The sequence below is a fragment of the Rhinoderma darwinii genome, chromosome 2, assembly GCF_050947455.1.
Source record: "Rhinoderma darwinii isolate aRhiDar2 chromosome 2, aRhiDar2.hap1, whole genome shotgun sequence".
NCBI classification, from domain to species: domain Eukaryota; kingdom Metazoa; phylum Chordata; class Amphibia; order Anura; family Rhinodermatidae; genus Rhinoderma; species Rhinoderma darwinii.
This window is the reverse complement of record NC_134688.1, coordinates 412,243,105-412,264,977: the sequence shown is the minus strand read 5'-3', so window position 1 is coordinate 412,264,977 and position 21,873 is coordinate 412,243,105. Positions and strand designations below refer to the sequence as shown.

General features: G+C 42.7%; 1 protein-coding gene across 1 annotated transcript in view; it reads left to right on the top strand.

The window, feature by feature from the left end:
- Window positions 1-21,873, top strand: part of COL26A1 (collagen type XXVI alpha 1 chain) — a 382,105-nt gene that overhangs the window by 331,214 nt on the left and 29,018 nt on the right. The window contains exon 4 of the mRNA XM_075850816.1: window positions 710-771. Coding sequence (XP_075706931.1) covers window positions 710-771 — 62 coding nt within the window. The remainder of the gene's footprint in view (window positions 1-709; window positions 772-21,873) is intronic.

The following is a 21,873-nucleotide window of genomic DNA, read 5'->3' as shown; positions in this document are numbered from 1 at the left end:
TTACGGTGTTTTTAAAAAAATATTTTACACCATGAATATCGTAGTCTCCAGCACTAACCTTGCTGTCAAAAACCCAACTGTGACCTTCACAGACGCCAATACACGACGATGGACTGTCAGGATTTGTTTGATTTCGTTACGGCTCTGTAAAAAGCGATGTTTTGTCATAATTTATGGATAGATGACAAGATATACTCTAATAATGGTTTTCTACAGTAAAAAGTAGAAGGTATACAGTTTGTCTGTAAAGACAGCTTATAAGATGTTTTTATAATTTTTTTATATAATAACACATTTCATTAGTAAACAACGAGAAGTGTAATTTTTCTAGCATATTAATTTAATGACTTATTGTATAATTCTTTATCTCTTTTCATCTTTATATACTGCAGGAATGATCACCGAATTAGGAGAATATTATGATATTCCTGAGGGTGGTAGTAATCATTTTTGAAGAAATAGCTGCATAAGGCAAAGTCACTGTTAGGTTCATGGGTATAGAGGCAAGCGGGAACTGTAGATAAGAACAGAATGACTTACTAGGAACAAGGTGTGGGAACGTTATTGCTATCTCATACCAAATTGCTAGTTTTATTTACTTTTTGTACTGTGTGATAGTGACTATCGCAGACTCATCTTTGTTCTTAGCTTCATATTCAATGTCTCCATTCTACTTATCTATTTACCTGTACTGTATACTTTTTTTCAGAATGCATGAATTGTACAAGACTGGCAGCTATAGCAGAGAGAATAAGCAATCTTGAAACTAAGGTAAGTAAGCCCAATTTCTAACCAATCAGTATATAACAAATGGAGAGATAAAAATTCTTATCGTTAGTCCTTATTATATTTTAGTATTCCATTATCGTTAAAACGTTACTATTTTCCTGACACATCTGCAATTTTAGGGTATGTTCACACACACTAATTACGGATGTAATTCGGGCGTTTTTGCCCCGAATTACATCCGAAAAATGCGGCTTGAAAGCGTTGACAAACATCTGCCCATTGAAAGCAATGGGCTGACGTTTGCCTGTTCACACAAGGCGTATATTTTCGCGCTGCTATCAAATGACGGCGCGTAAATAGACGCCCGCGTCAAAGAAGTGACCTGTCACTTCTTGGGGCGTAATTGGAGCCGTTATTCATTGACTCCAATGAAAAGCAGCGCCAATTATGTCCGTAATGGACACAGCGTTTAAGCGCCAGCATATGCCGTTATGGCTGAAATGACGGGGATGTTTTCTCCTGAAAACATCCCCGTCATTTCAGCCGTTACGGACGCTGTCGTGTGAACATACCCTAAGGGTTATAAACGCTTAGTATTGATTAACTAGCTAAGCATTTATATTGAGAGGTGTCGTTTGAGGTTCCTGGGCCCCATGCAAATTTTATACCAGGGCCATCGAACTCTCACTTGTCACATACAACTGAAGGTGGCGATTGCTGGCCTGGGACAATTGGGGCACTGGGTTATGTATAAATATCATCTGCATAAAAAAATCTGAAATGTTTTAGAAACATTTTATAAATTATCTTGAACTGATCCTGAGTTACAGCTTGTATTATGGCCCAGAGCTGCATTCACAATTCTGCTGGTTGTTATTGGAAACAGTCAACAAATCCTTAATAGCGTAGTTGATTTTATATAATACAGCGGGACAGGTTTCCCTACATCATACTGGTGTAAATATTACACTTCCCACAATGTAAATCACCAGAGCCAGCTGTAATGGCAGGGGGTAGGGAGACGGACAAGTGAGCCCTAATCTACCCGCCACTCTGTCCCTGCCTACTTGCAACGACCCGCCCTAGGCGACGGGGTACAACTGGGCGGTGGTCCCTGCGCTCAGTAAGTGCACGACAAACATACAAAGGAACACAAGCAAGGAAAAGGGGCCGTTGCCCACGGCAACACCGTGAGCAACCAGAGTGGTGAACGAGCCGAGTCAAGCCAGGAGTGTGCGAGGTACAAAACGAAAAGCAGAAGAGTAGTCGGTAAGCCAGGGTCTGTATGGAGCAGGATCAAAAATAGCAGGAGCTGTAGCTTGGCCAGGAAACCACAAGGAAAGAAACACAAGCAATAACAAGCACCGAGGGACAGGAAGTGCAGGCTTAAATAGACCGAGGGTGGGAGCTAGCTGAGTCTGGCCAGGTTACGATAGGCTCTCCCACTCCTAAGCCTGCCAGCCTGAATGGTGGAAGCAGGAGTCAGTCTCAGGGATGTATTCTCAGGTACTGACTGATTATTTCTGGGAGTTAACCCCGAAGCTGTGCCTGGCAGATCCTTTACAGTACCCCCCCTTTTATGAGGGGCCACCGGACCCTTTCTAAGTGGACCTGGCTTACTGGGGAAACGCAGGTGGAACCTCCTGACCAATACCCCAGCGTGAACATCCCGGGCGGGTACCCAAGTCCTCTCCTCGGGCCCGTATCCTCTCCAATGGACCAGGTACTGGAGGGAGCCTTGGACCATCTTGCTGTCCACAATCCTGGCCACCTCGAATTCCACCCCCTCCGGGGTGAGGATGGGAACAGGAGGTCTCCTCGAGGGAGCCAAGGACGGGGAGCAGCGTTTGAGGAGTGAGGCATGAAACACGTCGTGTATCCGAAAAGACGGGGGTAACTCCAGCCGGAAGGAGACAGGATTGAGGACCTCAATTACCTTATACGGCCCAATAAACCGGGGAGCAAACTTCTTGGACGGAACCTTGAGACGCAAGTTCCTAGACGACAACCACACCAGATCTCCGACCATAAACAGGGGGTTAGCAGAACGTTTTTTTATCAGCCTGAGTTTTTTGTACGCTCTGGGACACCTCTAGGTTTTTCTGAACCTGGGCCCAGACTGTGCACAGTTCCCGATGAACGACCTCTACCTCGGGATTGTTGGAACTACCAGGTGAAACGGAGGAGAACCGTGGATTAAACCCAAAATTACAAAAAAAAGGAGAGACCCCTGACGAGTTACTGACCCGGTTATTAAGGGAAAATTCGGCGAGGGGAATGAAAGAGACCCAATCAAATTGACAGTCAGAGACAAAACACCTTAAGTATTGCTCTAGAGATTGATTAGTCCTCTCCGTTTGGCCATTGGTTTCAGGATGGAAGGCAGAGGAGAAGGACAGATCAATCCCCAACTTCATACAGAAGGCTCTCCAAAACAATGAAACAAATTGTACCCCTCTGTCCGAAACAATATTGACAGGGACCCCATGGAGACGCAGGATGTGTTTGACAAACAAGGTAGCCAACGTTTTGGCGTTGGGTAGTTTCTTGAGGGGCACAAAGTGGCACATCTTACTGAAGCGGTCCACCACCACCCACACCACCGACTTGCCTTGGGATGGAGGCAAATCGGTGATAAAATCCATGGAGATATGTGTCCAAGGTCTCTGGGGAATGGGCAACGAACGCAGTAAGCCCGCTGGTCTGGACCTGGGAGTCTTGGACCTAGCACAAACCTCACAAGCGGCGACGTAGGCCTTAACGTCTTTAGGCAACCCAGGCCACCAATAATTTCTGGTAATGAGGTGTTTGGTACCCAGGGTGCATGGATGGCCAGATAGTGCGGAGTCATGATTTTCCCTAAGTACCCTTAGCCGGAATTGCAGGGGAACAAACAGCTTGTTCTCAGGAAGGTTCCCGGTAGCTGCACCTTGATCAGCAGCAATATCAGAGACTAAATCAGAATCGATCGAGGAAATGATTATACCTGGAGGCAAAATACAAGCAGGATCTTCCTCCGAAGGAGGGCTGGCCATGAAGCTACGCGACAGTGCATCAGCCTTAATATTTTTAGACCCAGCCCTATAGGTAACCAAAAAATTGAATCTGGTAAAAAATAACGCCCATCGAGCTTGTCTCGGGTTTAGCCTCCGGGCAGATTCTAGGAAAACCAGATTCTTGTGGTCGGTAAGGACCGTTACCTGGTGCCTAGCCCCCTCCAGGAAGTGGCGCCACTCTTCAAATGCCCATTTAATGGCTAAGAGTTTGCGGTTGCCAATATCATAGTTACTTTCAGTTGGCGAAAACTTCCTGGAGAAGTAGGCACAGGGGCGGAGATGGGTGAGGGACCTGGTACCCTGGGACAAGACAGCCCCCACTCCCACCTCAGATGCGTCAACTTCCACGATAAATGGCTCCATTTGGTTGGGCTGAACCAGCACCGGGGCCGAGACAAAGCACTTCTTAAGGACCTCAAAAGCCTGGACAGCCTCAGGAGGCCAGTGGAGGAGATCAGCACCTTTGCGAGTGAGGTCCGTAAGGGGCTTAGCGATGACCGAGAAGTTAGCAATAAATCTCCTGTAATAATTAGTGAACCCCAAAAAACACTGTAACCCCTTCAGGAAGGCAGGTTGGACCCATTCCGCCACAGCCTGAACCTTGGCGGGGTCTATGTGAAATTCATGAGGAGTGAGGATTTGACCCAAAAATGGAATCTCCTGTACCCCAAACACACATTTTTCGGTTTTGGCAAACAGTTTATTTTCCCGAAGGACCTGGAGCACCTTCCTGACATGCTCAATGTGGGAGGACCAGTCCTTGGAAAACACCAGTATGTCATCAAGGTACACTACCAAAAAAATCCCCAGGTAATTTCTCAAAATCTCATTTATGAAATTCTGGAAGACCGCAGGGGCATTACACAACCCAAAGGGCATGACGAGATATACACTCTCATAGCTTCACGTTCGGGACAAGAAAGATTAAATATCCTACCCTTAGGAAGCTTAGCTCCTGGTACCAATTCGATAGCGCAATCGTATTCTCTATGAGGAGGTAACACTTCGGAGGCCTCCCTAGAGAAAACATCAGCGAAGTCCTGAACAAACTCGGGTAGCGTATTCGCCTCCTTAGGGGGAGAAATAGAATTAACAGAAAAACATGACGTACAACATTCATTACCCCATTTGGTTAGCTCCCCAGTATTCCAGTCAAACGTAGGATTATGCAACTGCAACCAGGGAAGACCTAGAACCAAATCGTACGATAATCCCTGCATCAACGGTACAGAGCATTGCTCCAAATGCATGGAGCCAACAAGGAGTTCAAAAACAGGGGTATGCTGTGTAAAATAACCATTAGCAAGAGGAGTGGAGTCGATACCTACTACCGGGACAGGTTTAGGCAAATCAATCAGAGGCATAGCAAGGGACATAGCAAATTCCACAGACATGATATTAGTAGAGGACCCTGAATCCACGAAGGCACTGCCGGTAGCAGACCTACCACCAAAAGAGACCTGAAAGGGAAGCAAGATCTTAGTATGTTTCATATTTACGGGAAATACCTGTGCGCCCAAGTGACCTCCCCGATGATCACTTAGACGCGGAAGTTCTCTGGCTGCAATCTTACACTTAGGACAGTTGTTCACTTGATGCTTGTCGTCCCCACAGTAGAAGCAGAGACCATTCTTCCTGCGGAATTCTCTACGTTGTTGGGGGGACACGGAGGCCCCGAGTTGCATAGGTATCTCTGAATCTTTCGGGGAGGAACGAAGCAACGGAGCTTCGGGAGGCATCATGGGGGAGTCGGAGGAGAAAACACATAAACGTTCACGTTGTCGTTCCCTGAGACGTCGGTCAAGTCGTATCGCTAAAGCCATAACCTGGTCTAGGGAGTCAGAAGAGGGATAGCTAACTAGCAGGTCTTTCAGGGCATTCGACAGAACCAACCTAAACTGGCACCTTAAGGCAGGGTCATTCCACCGAGAAGCTAAGCACCACTTCCGAAAGTCAGAGCAATACTCCTCAACAGGTCTCTTAACCTGACTTAAGGTCACCAGCTGACTCTCGGCAAAGGCAGTCCTGTCAGTCTCGTCATAAATAAGTCCGAGAGCAGAAAAGAAACAATCAACGGAGGAAAGTTCAGGGGCGTCAGGAGCCAAGGAGAAGGCCCACTCTTGGGGCCCTTCCTGGAGCCAGGACATAATTATACCCACCCGCTGGCTCTCAGAACCTGAGGAATGAGGCTTTAAACGAAAGTAAAGCCTACAACTCTCCCGAAAGGAGAGAAAAGCCCTCCGGTCCCCTGAGAACCAGTCGGGCAACTTGAGGTGGGGTTCAAGAGGTGCGGTGAGGGGAACTACCAGGGTAGCATCAGGCTGGTTGACCCTCTGAGCCAGGGCCTGGACCTGTAGGGAGAGACCCTGCATTTGCTGAGCCAGGGTCTCACGGGGATCCATAGTGGTGTCAGGGACCAGGGGTAGACTAGGTATGGGCTTGTTATTATGTAATGGCAGGGGGTAGGGAGACGGACAAGTGAGCCCTAATCTACCCGCCACTCTGTCCCTGCCTACTTGCAACGACCCGCCCTAGGCGACGGGGTACAACTGGGCGGCGGTCCCTGCGCTCAGTAAGTGCACGACAAACACGACAAACATACAAAGGAACACAAGCAAGGAAAAGGGGCCGTTGCCCACGGCAACACCGTGAGCAACCAGAGTGGTGAACGAGCCGAGTCAAGCCAGGAGTGTGCGAGGTACAAAACGAAAAGCAGAAGAGTAGTCGGTAAGCCAGGGTCTGTATGGAGCAGGATCAAAAATAGCAGGAGCTGTAGCTTGGCCAGGAAACCACAAGGAAAGAAACACAAGCAATAACAAGCACCGAGGGACAGGAAGTGCAGGCTTAAATAGACCGAGGGCGGGAGCTAGCTGAGTCTGGCCAGGTTACGATAGGCTCTCCCACTCCTAAGCCTGCCAGCCTGAATGGTGGAAGCAGGAGTCAGTCTCAGGGATGTATTCTCAGGTGCTGACTGATTAGTTCTGGGAGTTAACCCCGAAGCTGTGCCTGGCAGATCCTTTACATCAGCTTTGTGCAGAAACTGAGCAACAAGGAATGCTGGGAGATGTCAGCTCTGAAGTCTAAAGAATTGAGAACGGAAATCTAGATTATAATACAGGCTGTAACTCAGTATCAGGATGAGATAATTAAAGAATATTTAACATTTTATATAGATTAAATCTATGTGTTAACAATAAAATATGTATACAATTTAAATATCTGTATTATTGTAATGTCCCCAAATGTTGAGACTACAGAATTGGATGTACTTGAACCTATTGCAATGCCACAAGTTTTATTACATATTCTCCAATTTATAATGTGACCCACTAACCAACGTGTTAGGAAATATGTATTTTTCTTTTGCATGTTTAATTTAGCCTGACACATTCTTCTCAAGCAGTCGCTTATAGCAAGTTTTGGATTTCCCTTTATTAACATTGGCCACTCCAATCAGTCAAACCTACTTTATACTTGAATCACAAATAACTCCACTTGGCAAGAGCAAAGGAAACACTTAAACTGATTTAAGTCTGTTTTCATTTGTATATGAATGCCCACACAGTGAATCTGATAAAATAAATGTTATTTGAGTTTACTAGAATCTTAAGGTAGAAATGTCATTTTTAATAAGTGATATTTTTTGTTTTTAAAGGGATTGTTTAGTTTAGACAACCTCTGTATATGTTGTGGCTCCTTAGGGAAGCTGATAGTGGGGGACCAGTAGTCAGATTGCTAAAATAAGCACACTTCTTCAGTACCTACTATTACCTGCAGCAGGCGCTATTCATTGATTTCAGTGGCTATGAGCAGTTCTTCAAAACAGAGAGCCATGCCTGATGTGACTCTCTGTTCAAGGTAAGGCCCTGTTCACATCACATTTATGCTCAGCAACGAGCATAGACAGTACGATTGAATATTAAAAAAAAGATATTCAAATGTATAAATCTGCATATATATATATATATATATATATATATATATATATATATATATACATGTATATATGGCACACAAGAAAATGGCAACAGCGCACTGTGAAAACTAATGTCACCTAAACCGCTAAGTATAAATAAATATGCATTACTTCTAAAGCTACTTACAATAGGGAGGTTCTTAGCGCACATTTTGATCAAATTGTGTGAGCCCACCTGCCACAACAAGGCGTCCTCTATATGTGGGAACCTACGCTGCACATACACCTAGAACTGGGACTAAGCCTACATATACTTGGGGATGGTAGGAACCAGAATGAAACTAATTAAAATCACCCAGGGCAGAATGGGAGGAGTGCAAGATCAAAAAATGGAGACAGTCACTAACCCCACATAAAAGAATCACATAAACACCACAAAAGTTTGAACAGCACATTCCAACAAAATGAAACACAATGTGTATAATGGTGCATGAACGCCTGTGACTGCAAATATACAGCACACAAGAAAATGGTGACATATATATATCACATTAACGGGTGAAATGTAGTCCAAGTGGGTATAATTTTGACTAGGTGTGACCTCCTTTATGTCACAATACTTTTTTTTTGGAGGACAGAATATCGTAGCATATGTTAATAGTATACAAATGAATGCCTATACGTTTCACAGATACGTAAGAAACAGATGGAAGCATAAAATTGCATAATTAGGCTGGGTTCACACGACCTATTTTCAGACGTAAACGAGGCGTATTATGCCTCGTTTTACGTCTGAAAATAGGGCTACAATACGTCGGCAAACATCTGCCCATTCATTTGAATGGGTTTGCCGACGTACTGTGCAGACGACCTGTCATTTACGCGTCGTCGTTTGACAGCTGTCAAACGACGACGCGTAAAAATACAGCCTCGTCAAAAGAAGTGCAGGACACTTTTTTCAGACGTAATTTGAACCGTACTTCATTGAACTCAATGAAGCACAGCTCAAAATTTACGGCTGTCAGAGAAGCCTTGCAAAATGCGAGGAGGAGGAATTACGGCTGAAACGAGGCAGCTGTTTTCTCCTGAAAACAGTCTGTCATTTCAGCCGTAAAAGCCACTCATCGTGTGCACATACCCTTATTGTCTACTTTTTATTGTCAAAATGTGATGTAAACAGTGCCTAAAAGATCATAAGTATGCATACAGTATATTAACCTAGGACAAAATCATGTATTTGCAAATTAGCTTTTATACCGAAAACAAGAATAATTCTTATATATATATATATATATATATATATATATATATATATATATATATATATATATACAGTGAAGGAAATAAGTATTTGATCCCTTGCTGATTTTGTAAGTTTGCCCACTGTCAGAGACATGAACAGTCTAGAATTTTTAGGCTAGGTTAATTTTACCAGTGAGAGATAGATTATATAAAAAATAAATAAAAAAATCACATAGTCAAAATTATATATATTTATTTGCATTGTGCACAGAGAAATAAGTATTTGATCCCTTACCAACCATTAAGAGTTCAGCCTCCTCCAGACCAGTTACACGCTCCAAATCAACTTGGTGCCTGCAGTAAAGACAGCTGTCTTACATGGTCACCTATATAAAAGACTATTAATCAGTCTGACTCTAACCTCTACAACATGGGCAAGACCAAAGAGCTTTCTAAGGATGTCAGGGACAAGATCATAGACCCGCACAAGGCTGGAATGGGCTACAAAACCATAAGTAAGACGCTGGGTGAGAAGGAGACAACTGTTGGTGCAATAGTAAGAAAATGGAAGACATACAAAATGACTGTCAATCGACATCGATCTGGGGCTCCATGCAAAATCTCACCCCGTGGGGTATCCTTGATCCTGAGGAAGGTGAGAGCTCAGCCGAAAACTACACGGGGGGAACTTGTTAATTATCTCAAGACAGCTGGGAGCACAGTCACCAAGAAATCCATTGGTAACACATTACGCCGTAATGGATTAAAATCCTGCAGTGCCTGCAAGGTCCCCCTGCTCAAGAAGGCACATGTACAGGCCCGTCTGAAGTTTGCAAATGAACATCTGGATGATTCTAAGAGTGATTGGTAGAAGGTGCTGTGGTCAGATGAGACTAAAATTGAGCTCTTTGGCATTAACTCAACTCGCCGTGTTTGGAGGAAGAGAAATGCTGCCTATGACCCGAAGAACACTGTCCCCACTGTCAAGCATGGAGGGGGAAACATTATGTTTTGTGGGTGTTTCTCTGCTAAGGGCACAGGACTACTTCACCGCATCAATGGGAGAATGGATGGAGCCATGTACCGTCAAATCCTGAGTGACAACCTCCTTCCCTCCACCAGGACATTAAAAATGGCTCGTGGCTTGGTCTTCCAGCACGACAATGACCCGAAACATACAGCCAAGGCAACAAAGGAGTGGCTCAAAAAGAAGCACATTAAGGTCATGGAGTGGCCTAGCCAGTCTCCAGACCTTAAAATCCCATCGAAAACTTATAGAGGGAGCTGAAGATCCTAGTTGCCAAGCGACAGCCTTGAAATCTTAATGATTTAGAGATGATCTGCAAAGAGGAGTGGGCTAAAATTCCATTTAACATGTGTGCAAACCTCATCATCAACTACAAAAAACGTCTGACTGCTGTGCTTGCCAACAAGGCTTTTGCCACCAAGTATTAAGTCTTGTCTGCCAAAGGGATCAAATACTTATTTCTCTGTGCAAAATGCAAATAAATATATATAATTTTGACAATGTGATTTTCTGTTTTGTTTTTTATATAATCTATCTCTCACTGGTAAAATTAACCTAGCCTAAGGGTCAATTCTGCTCTATTTCCAGGGATGGACATTGCTTGACAACAGGGGGTGGGCAGCAGATTACAGGAAGGGAGACAGCTAGTGGCAATAACTTCACTTTGCATGGATAAAACAACTACATTTTAACAGTAGGTAAATTACAAAGTTGATCTGTATCAGCTATACTATTAGATTAGCATAAGTTGTTTAAATAGCTAGTGTCCATTTAAGATATAACATCACGCACTGTGCTTCATCTTCGATCAAATTCTAAACATCTCAAAAGTGGATTTATTTGAACACTACATATCCACTGCATGGCATACTTGTATATATATATATATATATATATATATATATATATATATATATATATACACAAGTATGCCATGCAGTGGATATGTAGTGTTCAAATAAATCCACTTTTGAGATGTTTAGAATTTGATCGAAGGTGAAGCACAGTGTGTGATGTTATATATTAAATGGACACTAGCTATTTAAACAACTTATGCTAATCTAATAGTATAGCTGATACAGATCAACTTTGTAATTTACCTACTGTTAAAATGTAGTTGTTTTATCCATGCAAAGTGAAGTTATTGCCACTAGCTGTCTCCCTTCCTGTAATCTGCTGCCCACCCCCTGTTGTCAAGCAATGTCCATCCCTGGAAATAGAGCAGAATTGACCCACTGCAGAAAGTGGGGGTGTGTCCATTTACTGCCTTATTATACAAGTCTATGGAGAGGAGAGGGGGAGGGGGAACAGGGGGAGAGAGCAGAGAGAGAGAGTGAGTCAGCAACAGACACGCTGCATGTAAATCTATGGAGGGGGAGGGGTGAGCAGGGGGAGGAAGAAGGAGCAGATTGAGAAAGACACAGGCTGCTGGTAAGATTTCTATGTAACCCCGAGGCTGGATTCTCCTCTTCTATGTGTGAAGAGTAAAGAAGACATGATAGCAGTTAGGCTCCACCCACTAGCTCAGAGACAACAAAGAATTAGAGAGAGAGCCTGCAGAAGGGAATACTGCTAAAAAGAACGCACAATACAAGTCATACACTGGGCAGAAACACACATGACAGCTTACTCTGGAAAGTCACCTGAAAAGTTAGGTACACTTTAAGCTTTGATTTGCAAATATGTACAAGCTTACATTACGTTTATACTACTTGGGAGTAACATAGAGAGTAGACACATTTTCTTTTCTTTTACCTGAGTGGTTAAATTGTGACATTATATGTGAACGCTAAGTTCCTTTATTGCTATTGTACAATCAGGTCCCTGTCATGCACTGTACATACACTGGTTTCTAGTCAGTCTTGTAATTATATAGTAATATATAGTTAGATTAGTGACGTCGTGTTTCTATTATTCCAATTGCAGTCGTTGAGCATGTGATTTTTGTAACCTCAGCCCAAAAGTCAGAACAACATAACTCATTGGCTCCCTCTACTGGACAATCAGATTTCCTACAGCTTTTTGTCTTAGCATACTAAAATTCCCATTGACGATTCATGGATCAAATTTAGTAGGGAAGGCAAAATCAATAAAGAGAATATAAAAATACAGGAAATCCTTCACCAAAAATATAAATGTATGATATGGTTAGACAGGTTATTGATGTCTCTAAATATTTGTCAGTCAAGTGCCTCTCTTTGAAATGAATCATACAAATAATAGAGACATGCTTATTCTGGTATAGTAGTTTTAGAAGTTCTTCACTCTTTTGGGTATATGACTAAACCTAAAAGGGCTTTACCACTATACGGCTGCACACAAAGTCTCCACGGCTCTGTTCTAAGGAGCTGTAGTCACTCTTGTGTGTGAGCATATGGTTCTCTGTGCACTGGATTTTTATCTTCAATAAGCAATGCAATATGCATGAGCCCTTAGGCAAGAATCACACACGGAGGTTTTGCTCAGTTTTTTTTATAGCCAGAAACAGGAGTGGATGCAATAGAAAAGAGATTCATCAGTCTTTTCTAAAAAAAAATCTCTCTTTTCAATCCACTTCTGGCTTTGGCAAAAAAAAAAAAAAACAGAGCCAGAAGCGGCACCAAATACTGCATCGATGCTGCGTGTACGATCTTGGCCTTAAACTGGTGATATAACAAATCATTATTAGAAGATTGGTCATTTTTTATTGATCTAATGAAACTCAGTTTTTTTTTAGTTGAAATTAGTTGATCATCTTCACATTGATGACCATGAAAGTTGAACATCTAATAATGGTACCAGCTGAAGCTTCCTAGAACAAGACTATTAATACTGAGAATCTAAACAGGATGAATCAAATATCCATGGACATGCCACAACTCTGTATTGCACTGGTTCATTTTCATCTCTCTTGACCAGGTTGCATTCTCCACAATGTAGTGCCCCTCAAATTTAACTTGTTTTACCAAATGTAACCAAAATTAATTTCTGTTTGTGCTATTACGTTTTCTAGTCTCAAAGAACTAATATATACTAAAGTTCATATCAGATGACCTGATCTCTCATAATGTTTAGAGTCTGGAGAGAGAAGTGGAGGAAAAAGTGGAACCTGTTAGGCCTCATTCACACGGCAGGGTTTCCCGGCCGGGTGCCGGCCGTTCATAAATCGGCCGGCACCCGGCTGCATTAGGAATAATAGACCCCTAATGGGGCTATTCACATGACCGATTTTTTGACGGCCGGGAGAACCGGCCGTCAAAAAATAGGACATGCTCTATCTTCGCCCGGGTACCCGGCCGCCCGGCTCCCATAGAAGTATATGGGGCCGGGTAATACCGGGTGTGTCCCGAGTGATGGCCGGGTTTTCCGGAGCTTGCGCTCTATCTCTTCCTCCTCACAGTGCAGAGTGCATGTGAGGAGGAGGAGTTGATGCCATTCTGACAAATGGCATCGCTGTACACTGTGTGGCAGGGCCGGGGTGTACAGCAGGTGGAAGGGAGCGCTGCGCTGGCTCCCTTCCCCTGCTTGAAAAGCACCCTGGCCCAGCGACACCTTTGATGGCGCCGCTAGCAGCTGCAGCTGCTGCTGCTACTGCTGCGGCTGCTACTACTGTAGCGATGCCACTATAGCAGAGCAGGGAGGTATCTCCCCGCTCTGCTATGTGCTAGCCGCACTTTAGCTCCTTGAAGGAGCGGAATCCCCGTGTTTTCGGGGATTCCGCTCCTGGACAGAGCGCTTGATGTCTCTGTCCATATCTGGGCAGTGACATCAGGGGAAACTCCTGAAGCGGAATCCCCGAACACATGGGGATTCCCCTTCAGGAGTTGGCGCTGATGTCACTGTCCGGATCTGCCCGGCCCGGCACGGATGCAAAACTTAATGCAAACCGGCCGGGCAAAATGGCCGATTTTACCGGCCGACACTCGGGCTCGGGAATGACCCGGTCGTGTGAATCCCGCCTTATGTGAAGGTTTCTTGATTACATATAGACCAAAAAAAACATGGCGGCCAGGTGACATGTTACCTACACCATACTTCCAAGCGTATAGAAACCTTTAAGATGTACACTTTTAGGCCAGGATCACACACACACACACACAGTTTTGATGCAGTTTTTGTGGCATTTTGTAGCTCAGTTTTTTTTAGTCAAACACAGAAGTGGACACTAAAGAAAGGAGATGTATCAGTCTTTTCTGTATACCTTTCCTTCCTTTTGGATCCATTATGGCTTTGGCTCAAAACTATGAGTCAAAAACTGCATCAAAACTGTGAGTGTGATTCTGGCCTTAGGGTTTATTCACAGGCGGTGGACTTGTTGCAGAAATTGCACATGCTGCAGAAACAACCCCATTCCGTTGCATTAAATGGATTTTTCAATTGCAGAAATTTCTGCAAAAAAATCTGCCACGTGTGAATATACTGACATGGCTCTGTACAGGCTCTCTCAGGTGCCATGTGCAGAGATATTCTCGCCTAGAGGCAATATTTCTAGTGGAGAATACCTCTGTACATGACAAAAAAATAATTACTGCCTACAGAATATGATACAAAAATCCTTTTGTATGAATCTGCATGAAATCAGAGGCTCACGGAGGTACAGTAGAGGCCCTGTATACCTATTTGGCGGTACTATTACGGCTCCGTATATAAACCGTGTCATAATACAGGCCTGTGCATGATCCCTAAATCTGATCATTCTGCATTAAAGATAAATCAGATTTTAATTGTGGCATCAGTTCTTTATCTTTCCCTCCAAACGACTAATATGTTTGGCGATATTTATAACATATAACAATCCAACTATCATTTGCATAACTCTAGGGAATGAGACTATCTAACTCAATCCCATTGCAGCAGAGAACTGAACAGAGATTTCCACTGGGAAATCACAAGTGAATTCAGGAATAGATTAAAAACACAGCTTTCATGCCAAAACTGCTCAACATCTATCTTCTTTTGTCCAAATACATTTATTCACTTAAAAATTCATAAGAACAGCTAAACAGACCCAGGAGCACAATTTGGACAAAAATCAGAAATCAATACATTGATTCTCCAGAAACCAAGAATTTACATAAGCATGTTCTCCAAAGCATATTAAATCACTTTTTATCATGTTTAAGATTTTATACTTATTGTTGGGCAGTAAAATACTCCTTCAGGCATTGGAAAATCTCACGATTGTCTTACCATTTACAATACAGAAAGCAATGCGATACCTGTCCTCGCCATAATGGGGATGCACACAATAATGAGAGATTTTGCTGTTGCGGTAAAATAAAAACACTGGGTAGTAATGCATTAACAGACGTATACAGTGGGCAGAATTACAATACACACCACTTACACGTTTGCCACCTAGTGAGTGACTACACTGGTCTCTGCAGAAGCATGGACATCCAGAAAATTCAGTCTCTGCTTGTGGTGCCTTTTCGAAGGCAACAGTCCAAACACCGTGGCCCTTGGAGGATGTAATAGTCAATGCGGCTCTGCATTACAGAGCTGTTACCGCCATGTGGTGCCTTCGTACAACGCTGTATTATAAAGAGATTCTCCCCTAGAAGCAAAAAATTCTCAGTATTAAATCAATGGCATACAGAGGAACACTAAGGCCCCATAGTGCCATATTACCGCTCCTACAACTCAAGGGTTGTACGGAGTCGTGGGTCGCCATTGTGCATGAATCGTCATGTATAAAAACTATTCTAATACAATGTGTTAGCGTTGCCAATACCAACTAGTCGCATCATGCTCAGAAAAAAAATTAAGCTAAAATTAAGAGGAAAAAAACACTGCAGGAAGCACTGTTGGAAAATCACTGCCTTGTCCACCAAAAACACTTGTTCTTCCCATGTTGCCTGGTTGTGTATATTTGGATATTATTGATATTATTAATGAAGTATAGAAAAATATTTTTGTTATCCCTACTCTAAAGGCATTTGCCTTGAAATATGTTCAGAGCATTGTCACTTCACATTGATCACTGTGTGGGGAATTGCGATTCTCCAAGCCTTGTAATTTGCAGAGTTTTGCCTTGTCAGTCTAGTAGAATTTCAAAAGACAATGCCCTGCCACAAAACACCATGGTTCTAAATGATGAGAGCATGAAAAAAAAAATTAGGCTAAATTTACACTACATCTGTAATGCTTCATCAGCGCATACATCGGGAAAATTTCCCAACCTATATGCTATGTGCCCATAGACTTCAATGGCCAGACATCTACCAAAAGGATGTCCTTTATAAATAAATTTGGCCAGGATATGTTGGGATCCTGAAGCTCTAACTGTATTGAAAAGCATAGTCAACTACACCTTTTAATACAACTGTAAAGGATCTGCCAGACACAGTTTCTGTGTCGACGCCCGTGGTTAATCAGTCTGCATCTGCTCCTAGGTCTGATAGAGTGACTCGATCTGCTACCACTCGGGCTGGTAGGCTGAGGAGTGGGAGAACCTATCACAGCCTGGCCAGACAGTTCTAGCTCCCGCCCCCGGTCTAATTATACCTTCATTTGCTTCTTGTCTTTGCCTGTGATTCTCTCTTGTTTCCTGGCTCTGCTGTTCCAGCCATTACTATTGACCTCAGCTTCTTATTGACCCTGGCTTTACTGACTACGCTCCTGCTCTGCGTTTGGTACCTCATACACTCCTGGTTTGACTCGGCTCGTTCACTACTTTAATTGCTCACTGTGTTGCCGTGGGCAACTGCCCCTTTTCCCTTAGCTTCTGTGTTCCCTTGTCTTTTGGTCTGTCGGGCACATATTGAGCGTAGGGACCGTCGCCCAGTTGTACGCCGTCGCCTAGGACGGGTCGTGCAAGTAGGCAGGGACTGAGTGGCGGGTAGATTAGGGCTCACCTGTCTATCTCCCTACCCCGTCATTACAGCAACTATATAAAAAAAAGCGTTTGACGCGTTAAACTCTTTTTATTGCAACAAATGGCAGACATATGCAACTGTAAAGGGTAGAGTTGCACATCTGGCCATATGTTTATCAGGACTGATTCAAACGTGAATGTTGTTTTTAGCTGTACGTGTATCCAGAAAAAAAAAAAATTGTACGTGGAAATGCTTATAGTTAATGGGTACGATGATCTAATGCTTACATAATATGAGAATGTGGTTAATTTCTTGCAGCTTTAATTTCAAAATAATACATTTGGATTGATGCAAGTTCACCGCCCACCAACCCCCGGACGAAGGACGATTACACATGTACATGTACATATTTCCTAATTTTGTACGTCTCTGCATTCTTATTACATCGTGCTTACAAAAAGTGGAAATCACACACCCTATCAATTGCCAAATAATAATCCAAACTCAGTTTAATGATATAACTCGAAAACCTTACGACCTTCACAATTTACACAGTGACAAACCAACCAATATTAATCCATGGGTGGGTACGTTTTTTACTTAATAAGCATCTGATTGCTTTTTTTAAGCATCATAGAAAAAACGCAAATTAACCAGTGCCAGTTAAATGAGGTAGTTGAATAATTGACATAAGCCAAAATCACAGATTTTCTATATATAGTATTTTACAAGGAGTTAAATCGCTGATGTGTTCTAATTGTCGTCTAATTATAGGCCATAATTTAGTACCATCTAGTGCGATAAACTCTTTCACCACCATTAGCTGTAACTGTTACAGAGATCATCATTTCTCTTCTAGGAAAGTGGTAGTGAGTGGTGCATGGAAGGTCATGTGATAAAGTGCATCTGGGAATTCTGTCCTTCACAGTGACACCTGGAGTTCTTTGTATTCTAATAAAATCTTGTGAGATCAGAATTTAGTTGTCCAGTTGTTTACTACTTTCAATGTGAAACACGAATAGTGTTAGTAGTCAAGTTTAACCTCTCCAAGATCACTTCTACGTCATTCATTGATAAATTACTTATAAACCTCAATGCCATTTGTTATTAGATAAGCATGTAGCCCTTTTTTTTAATGTGATTATTATATCTGCTATTACTACCACTAGGGGTAGGGAATTCCATAGTTTGACTACTTTAACTGTAAAGAACCCTTTCCTATATTAATGTCTGAAACACCTTTCCTGGTCCTTTGTACAGTTGTTGGAATTAATAAAGCATGTGCCAGCTCTTTGTGTTGACCACACATATATTTATACATATGAATAAGATAACCTCTGAGGCTTTTTTTTCCCACGTTGAACAAGATAACATTTTTCTAGCCTCTCATTTTATGGGAGTGCTCCCATTCCATTTAGTAATCTCGTTGCCCACCTTTGAAACCTCTCCAGCTTTCCTATATCCTTTTTATAATGCGGAGCCCAAAACTAGATGCCCTATTTGAGATGTGGTCTTACAACATTGGAATCACAGGTTTTTATCTATGTTTTTATACACCCAAAATTCTATTTGCTTTTTCAGCTGCTACTTGACATTGAGTACTGCTGCTTAGCTTATTTGTAACAAGAATACCCAGGTCTGTCTCTTGTTCTGTTATCCCCAGAATTATTCCATTTAATGTACATACATGCAGTAATACTGTTCCTGTGGCCTAGGTAAATTGCTTTACATTAATAAACAATAAATTGCATCTGCCTCCTTCTTGCCCAGGCTGTCAGCTTATCAATCAGTGTCTTTCTGTAATATTTTACAGTTTAAATGGTTATCAACTTTGGACAATCTCTTCTAAAAAGGGGCTGCCATCAATAAGCTAATCACAGGGGTTCCTGTTGCTGGAAACACAAGCAAGAAGCTGTAATATATGGAAGTACCTAGCAGCAAGTGTTAATTTCTTCTGCGGCACCACTGTCAGTGAATTGACAGATTATATGATTCCTATTGAATTCAATAGGCTGTCTGTGTAATGCAGGAGTGCACAACATGTCCGTCTGTGTCCTGATGGTTTAGAAAGACACGGCTGTTGATAGAAATCAGTGCAGCCTCTAGTGACAACGTATGTGTATGTATCCATGTCAGACAGTAGGAGCAAGCAAGTACTTATAGTGCACTGTGTGACTGGCACAGTTATGGGGCACAGTTATGCACCATTACTTTATTTGAATGGACCTGTATTTGAGAATGCTCTCAATTATATATACGCTGCCAGTGTAGTGTCTCTCCAGTTTGCGGTAACACCATTAATATATATTCCAGGTATGCAATAACTTGCTTCTCTATGGCTATTGCACATGCTGTCATGACTCTGGGGGCATGTGGACCCACTAGGCCGCTAGTGGACCCACTAGGCAGAGTAGCAGCTGGCCAAAACACAGTAAATAGAAGTTCTGACAGACACGTGGCGTAGCAGACACTATGGCATAGCAGACTCCTCGGCACTTGGCGTGGCAGATGACGCTTGGCGTGTCAAATTTCACGTGCCACAGAGGATGAACTCCACTCCAACACTAGACTTCCCTGAGAAACAACCACAATTACTGTATACGGAATACAGTAAACAGGATACGGGGACACTGGGAACAGGATGCAACTAAGAAACCATTTGCTAACAAACATGGGTAGTCACAACAACGCTCCGGCAAGGAGAGGAAGGGAAAAGTCCTATTTTATAGTTCAGGGTGTAAAGGGATTGGCTGGGGAACTCAACACAGGTGCGTGCGCTGGCCCTTCAATGCTGGGTGTGAGCGCACGTGCACCCTACAGGACACCAAGGGGATCTGCAGCTGCGCATGCCGGCATCTCTGAAGAGGGAGACGCCGGCATGAATAAAGTGTCCTGAGGTCGCGGCTACCGGTAAGTAGGACGCTCCGGTGGTCAGCGAACGCAGGCACCACACGTGCGCTCTTGTGAATCACTAGGTAGTGGCGTTGTGATGTTTTATACATACGCCAACATGGAACACAGACACAATACTGATTTTTATTACACAGGTGCAGTGGTATGCCGACGACACCAGTAGAAGCCTCTTGTTTCGTATGTTAATATTTAGTTTAGCTAATTATTGCAACCTATGTAAGCCTGCTGTTAATTGTATATATATATATATATATATATATATATATATATACTGTACCATGTTTATAATATTAATCCCTGAGGAAGTGGGGCTCTTTGGTGGCGATATGCATGGGGCAAGTTTTGATGTTAGCTCTCCTGCTGAATCAGATGATTAATCTACACTAACTTAATTTGGTGCGAATTTCCCAAATGTTTTGGCGAATTCCGAAACCCTTGGGGTTTATGGCGCACCAATCACATAAAATGCACTGCGGTTATCGATCTCTACACCCATATATGTTGCTGTCACTTAGGCATTACTAATGCTAATGTGTTTCTAAAGTACAATAAAAATTAAATTAGACCATAGTGAAGAAATAGTTAATAAATTATTAATACCCTCAATGTCTTTAAAGGGATTTTCTAACCCCATGACATTTTATGCAAATAGCTGATAATGGTATTAAATTACAAAAGGAGTAATATTCACCTTACAAATCTCTCAGTGGACCCGCATCAATGCTTCTCTGGTCCACTGCCAGTCTTTGTTTACCCGGCTCCAGTGATGGATATGTGACTGCTGCAGTGTCAACTCCTCATTACTACAGCTAGTGATTTGCTGCAGAGGTCACATGGCAAGACGACAAGTTAACGCTGGAGCCATAAAACCAAAAACGGCGGGGAAACAGGGAAGCATCAGTGGAGGACTGGCAGGGGTTGGTAAGGGGAATGTGAATGAGCCTATGCCCCTTTCCTTCCCTATTTCCCCTTCCAGATTAGATTGGTTCTAATGGCTTCCAATGATTTAAAGGCTATGTACACTTTTGAAAACTTTTTTTCTTTTAAACAAAATGTGTATCAATTTAATTGGTGTAACTTTGTAATTTCATTTTATTACAAATTATTTTTACCTTTTGCGATATAGCTGCTTTGTATCCTGTATACAGAGCAGCTGTATCTCTAGTGCTGAGACCAAAGGTGTACATAGCCTTTAAATATATTGTGTGGGACTCAGAGAGGGGAGGTAAGGAGGATCTGTCACTAGTTTAGTAATGCCCTATCTCCTAGCTAATGTCATAGGCGCTGTCCCACTGATAATGCGAGTGAAAATTGTGACCCAAAAAGTTTATTATTTTAAAAATTATGAGCTTTTTTCTATGTACATGAGTCTATACTTGACAAATGGGCGTCAATACCAGCGATTCTCCTGAGGTGGAGCTACCACACAGCCTCTGACGCTGTCCTATCAGAATGAAGCTGCTTCACACAGTGTGAGAGACTGAGGCTGGAGAAATGGGGGGGTCACTTCAAACAGCCATATCTTGGCCTTCTGGTGGAATATGAAAGATGAGATTCTAATCTTTCATATCACACCATAATCGCAGTTCTAGCTGTGAAACAACCGCAGATATAACCGGTTGAATACACAGTCTGGAATGGAAGCAGTGTACTATATGATCCCACTGTGTTGCTGGGCAGGTTAGGGGGAGAAGTTGTGTGCTGATAGGACAGTGTCATACAGAAAACATTACACCGCCCAGAATCAATAGAAAGTCACCTCCTATTTGGCTATTAGAGCCACATTAGAATATTTAGAAAATGCTCATAACTTTGCAAATAATAAATGTTTTTGAAAACAAATCACACTGCAGTTATCAGCATCATAGCGCCTATTAGATGGGAATTAATAAACTAGTGACAGTCTCTTTAAGTAAATAGTATAATACCAAAGGCAGAACTCCCATTGTAACCAGCACAAATAAAGGCCCAAGATAAAGTTGTGTTAACATATTTATTAAATTAAGCACATGCTGAGGAATTTCTCTAAAGATTTTCACCCCAAGGTAAGTAAAAGAGTCAACCAATTCCAAACCGAACCTCTACACACTAGGGAGTTCATAAGAAGTATCAAGCAACATTAACTTCGATTACCCACAAGTAATCCTTAAACCCGAATATTTACCATACTGTTCACACACTCGAACGTCATGC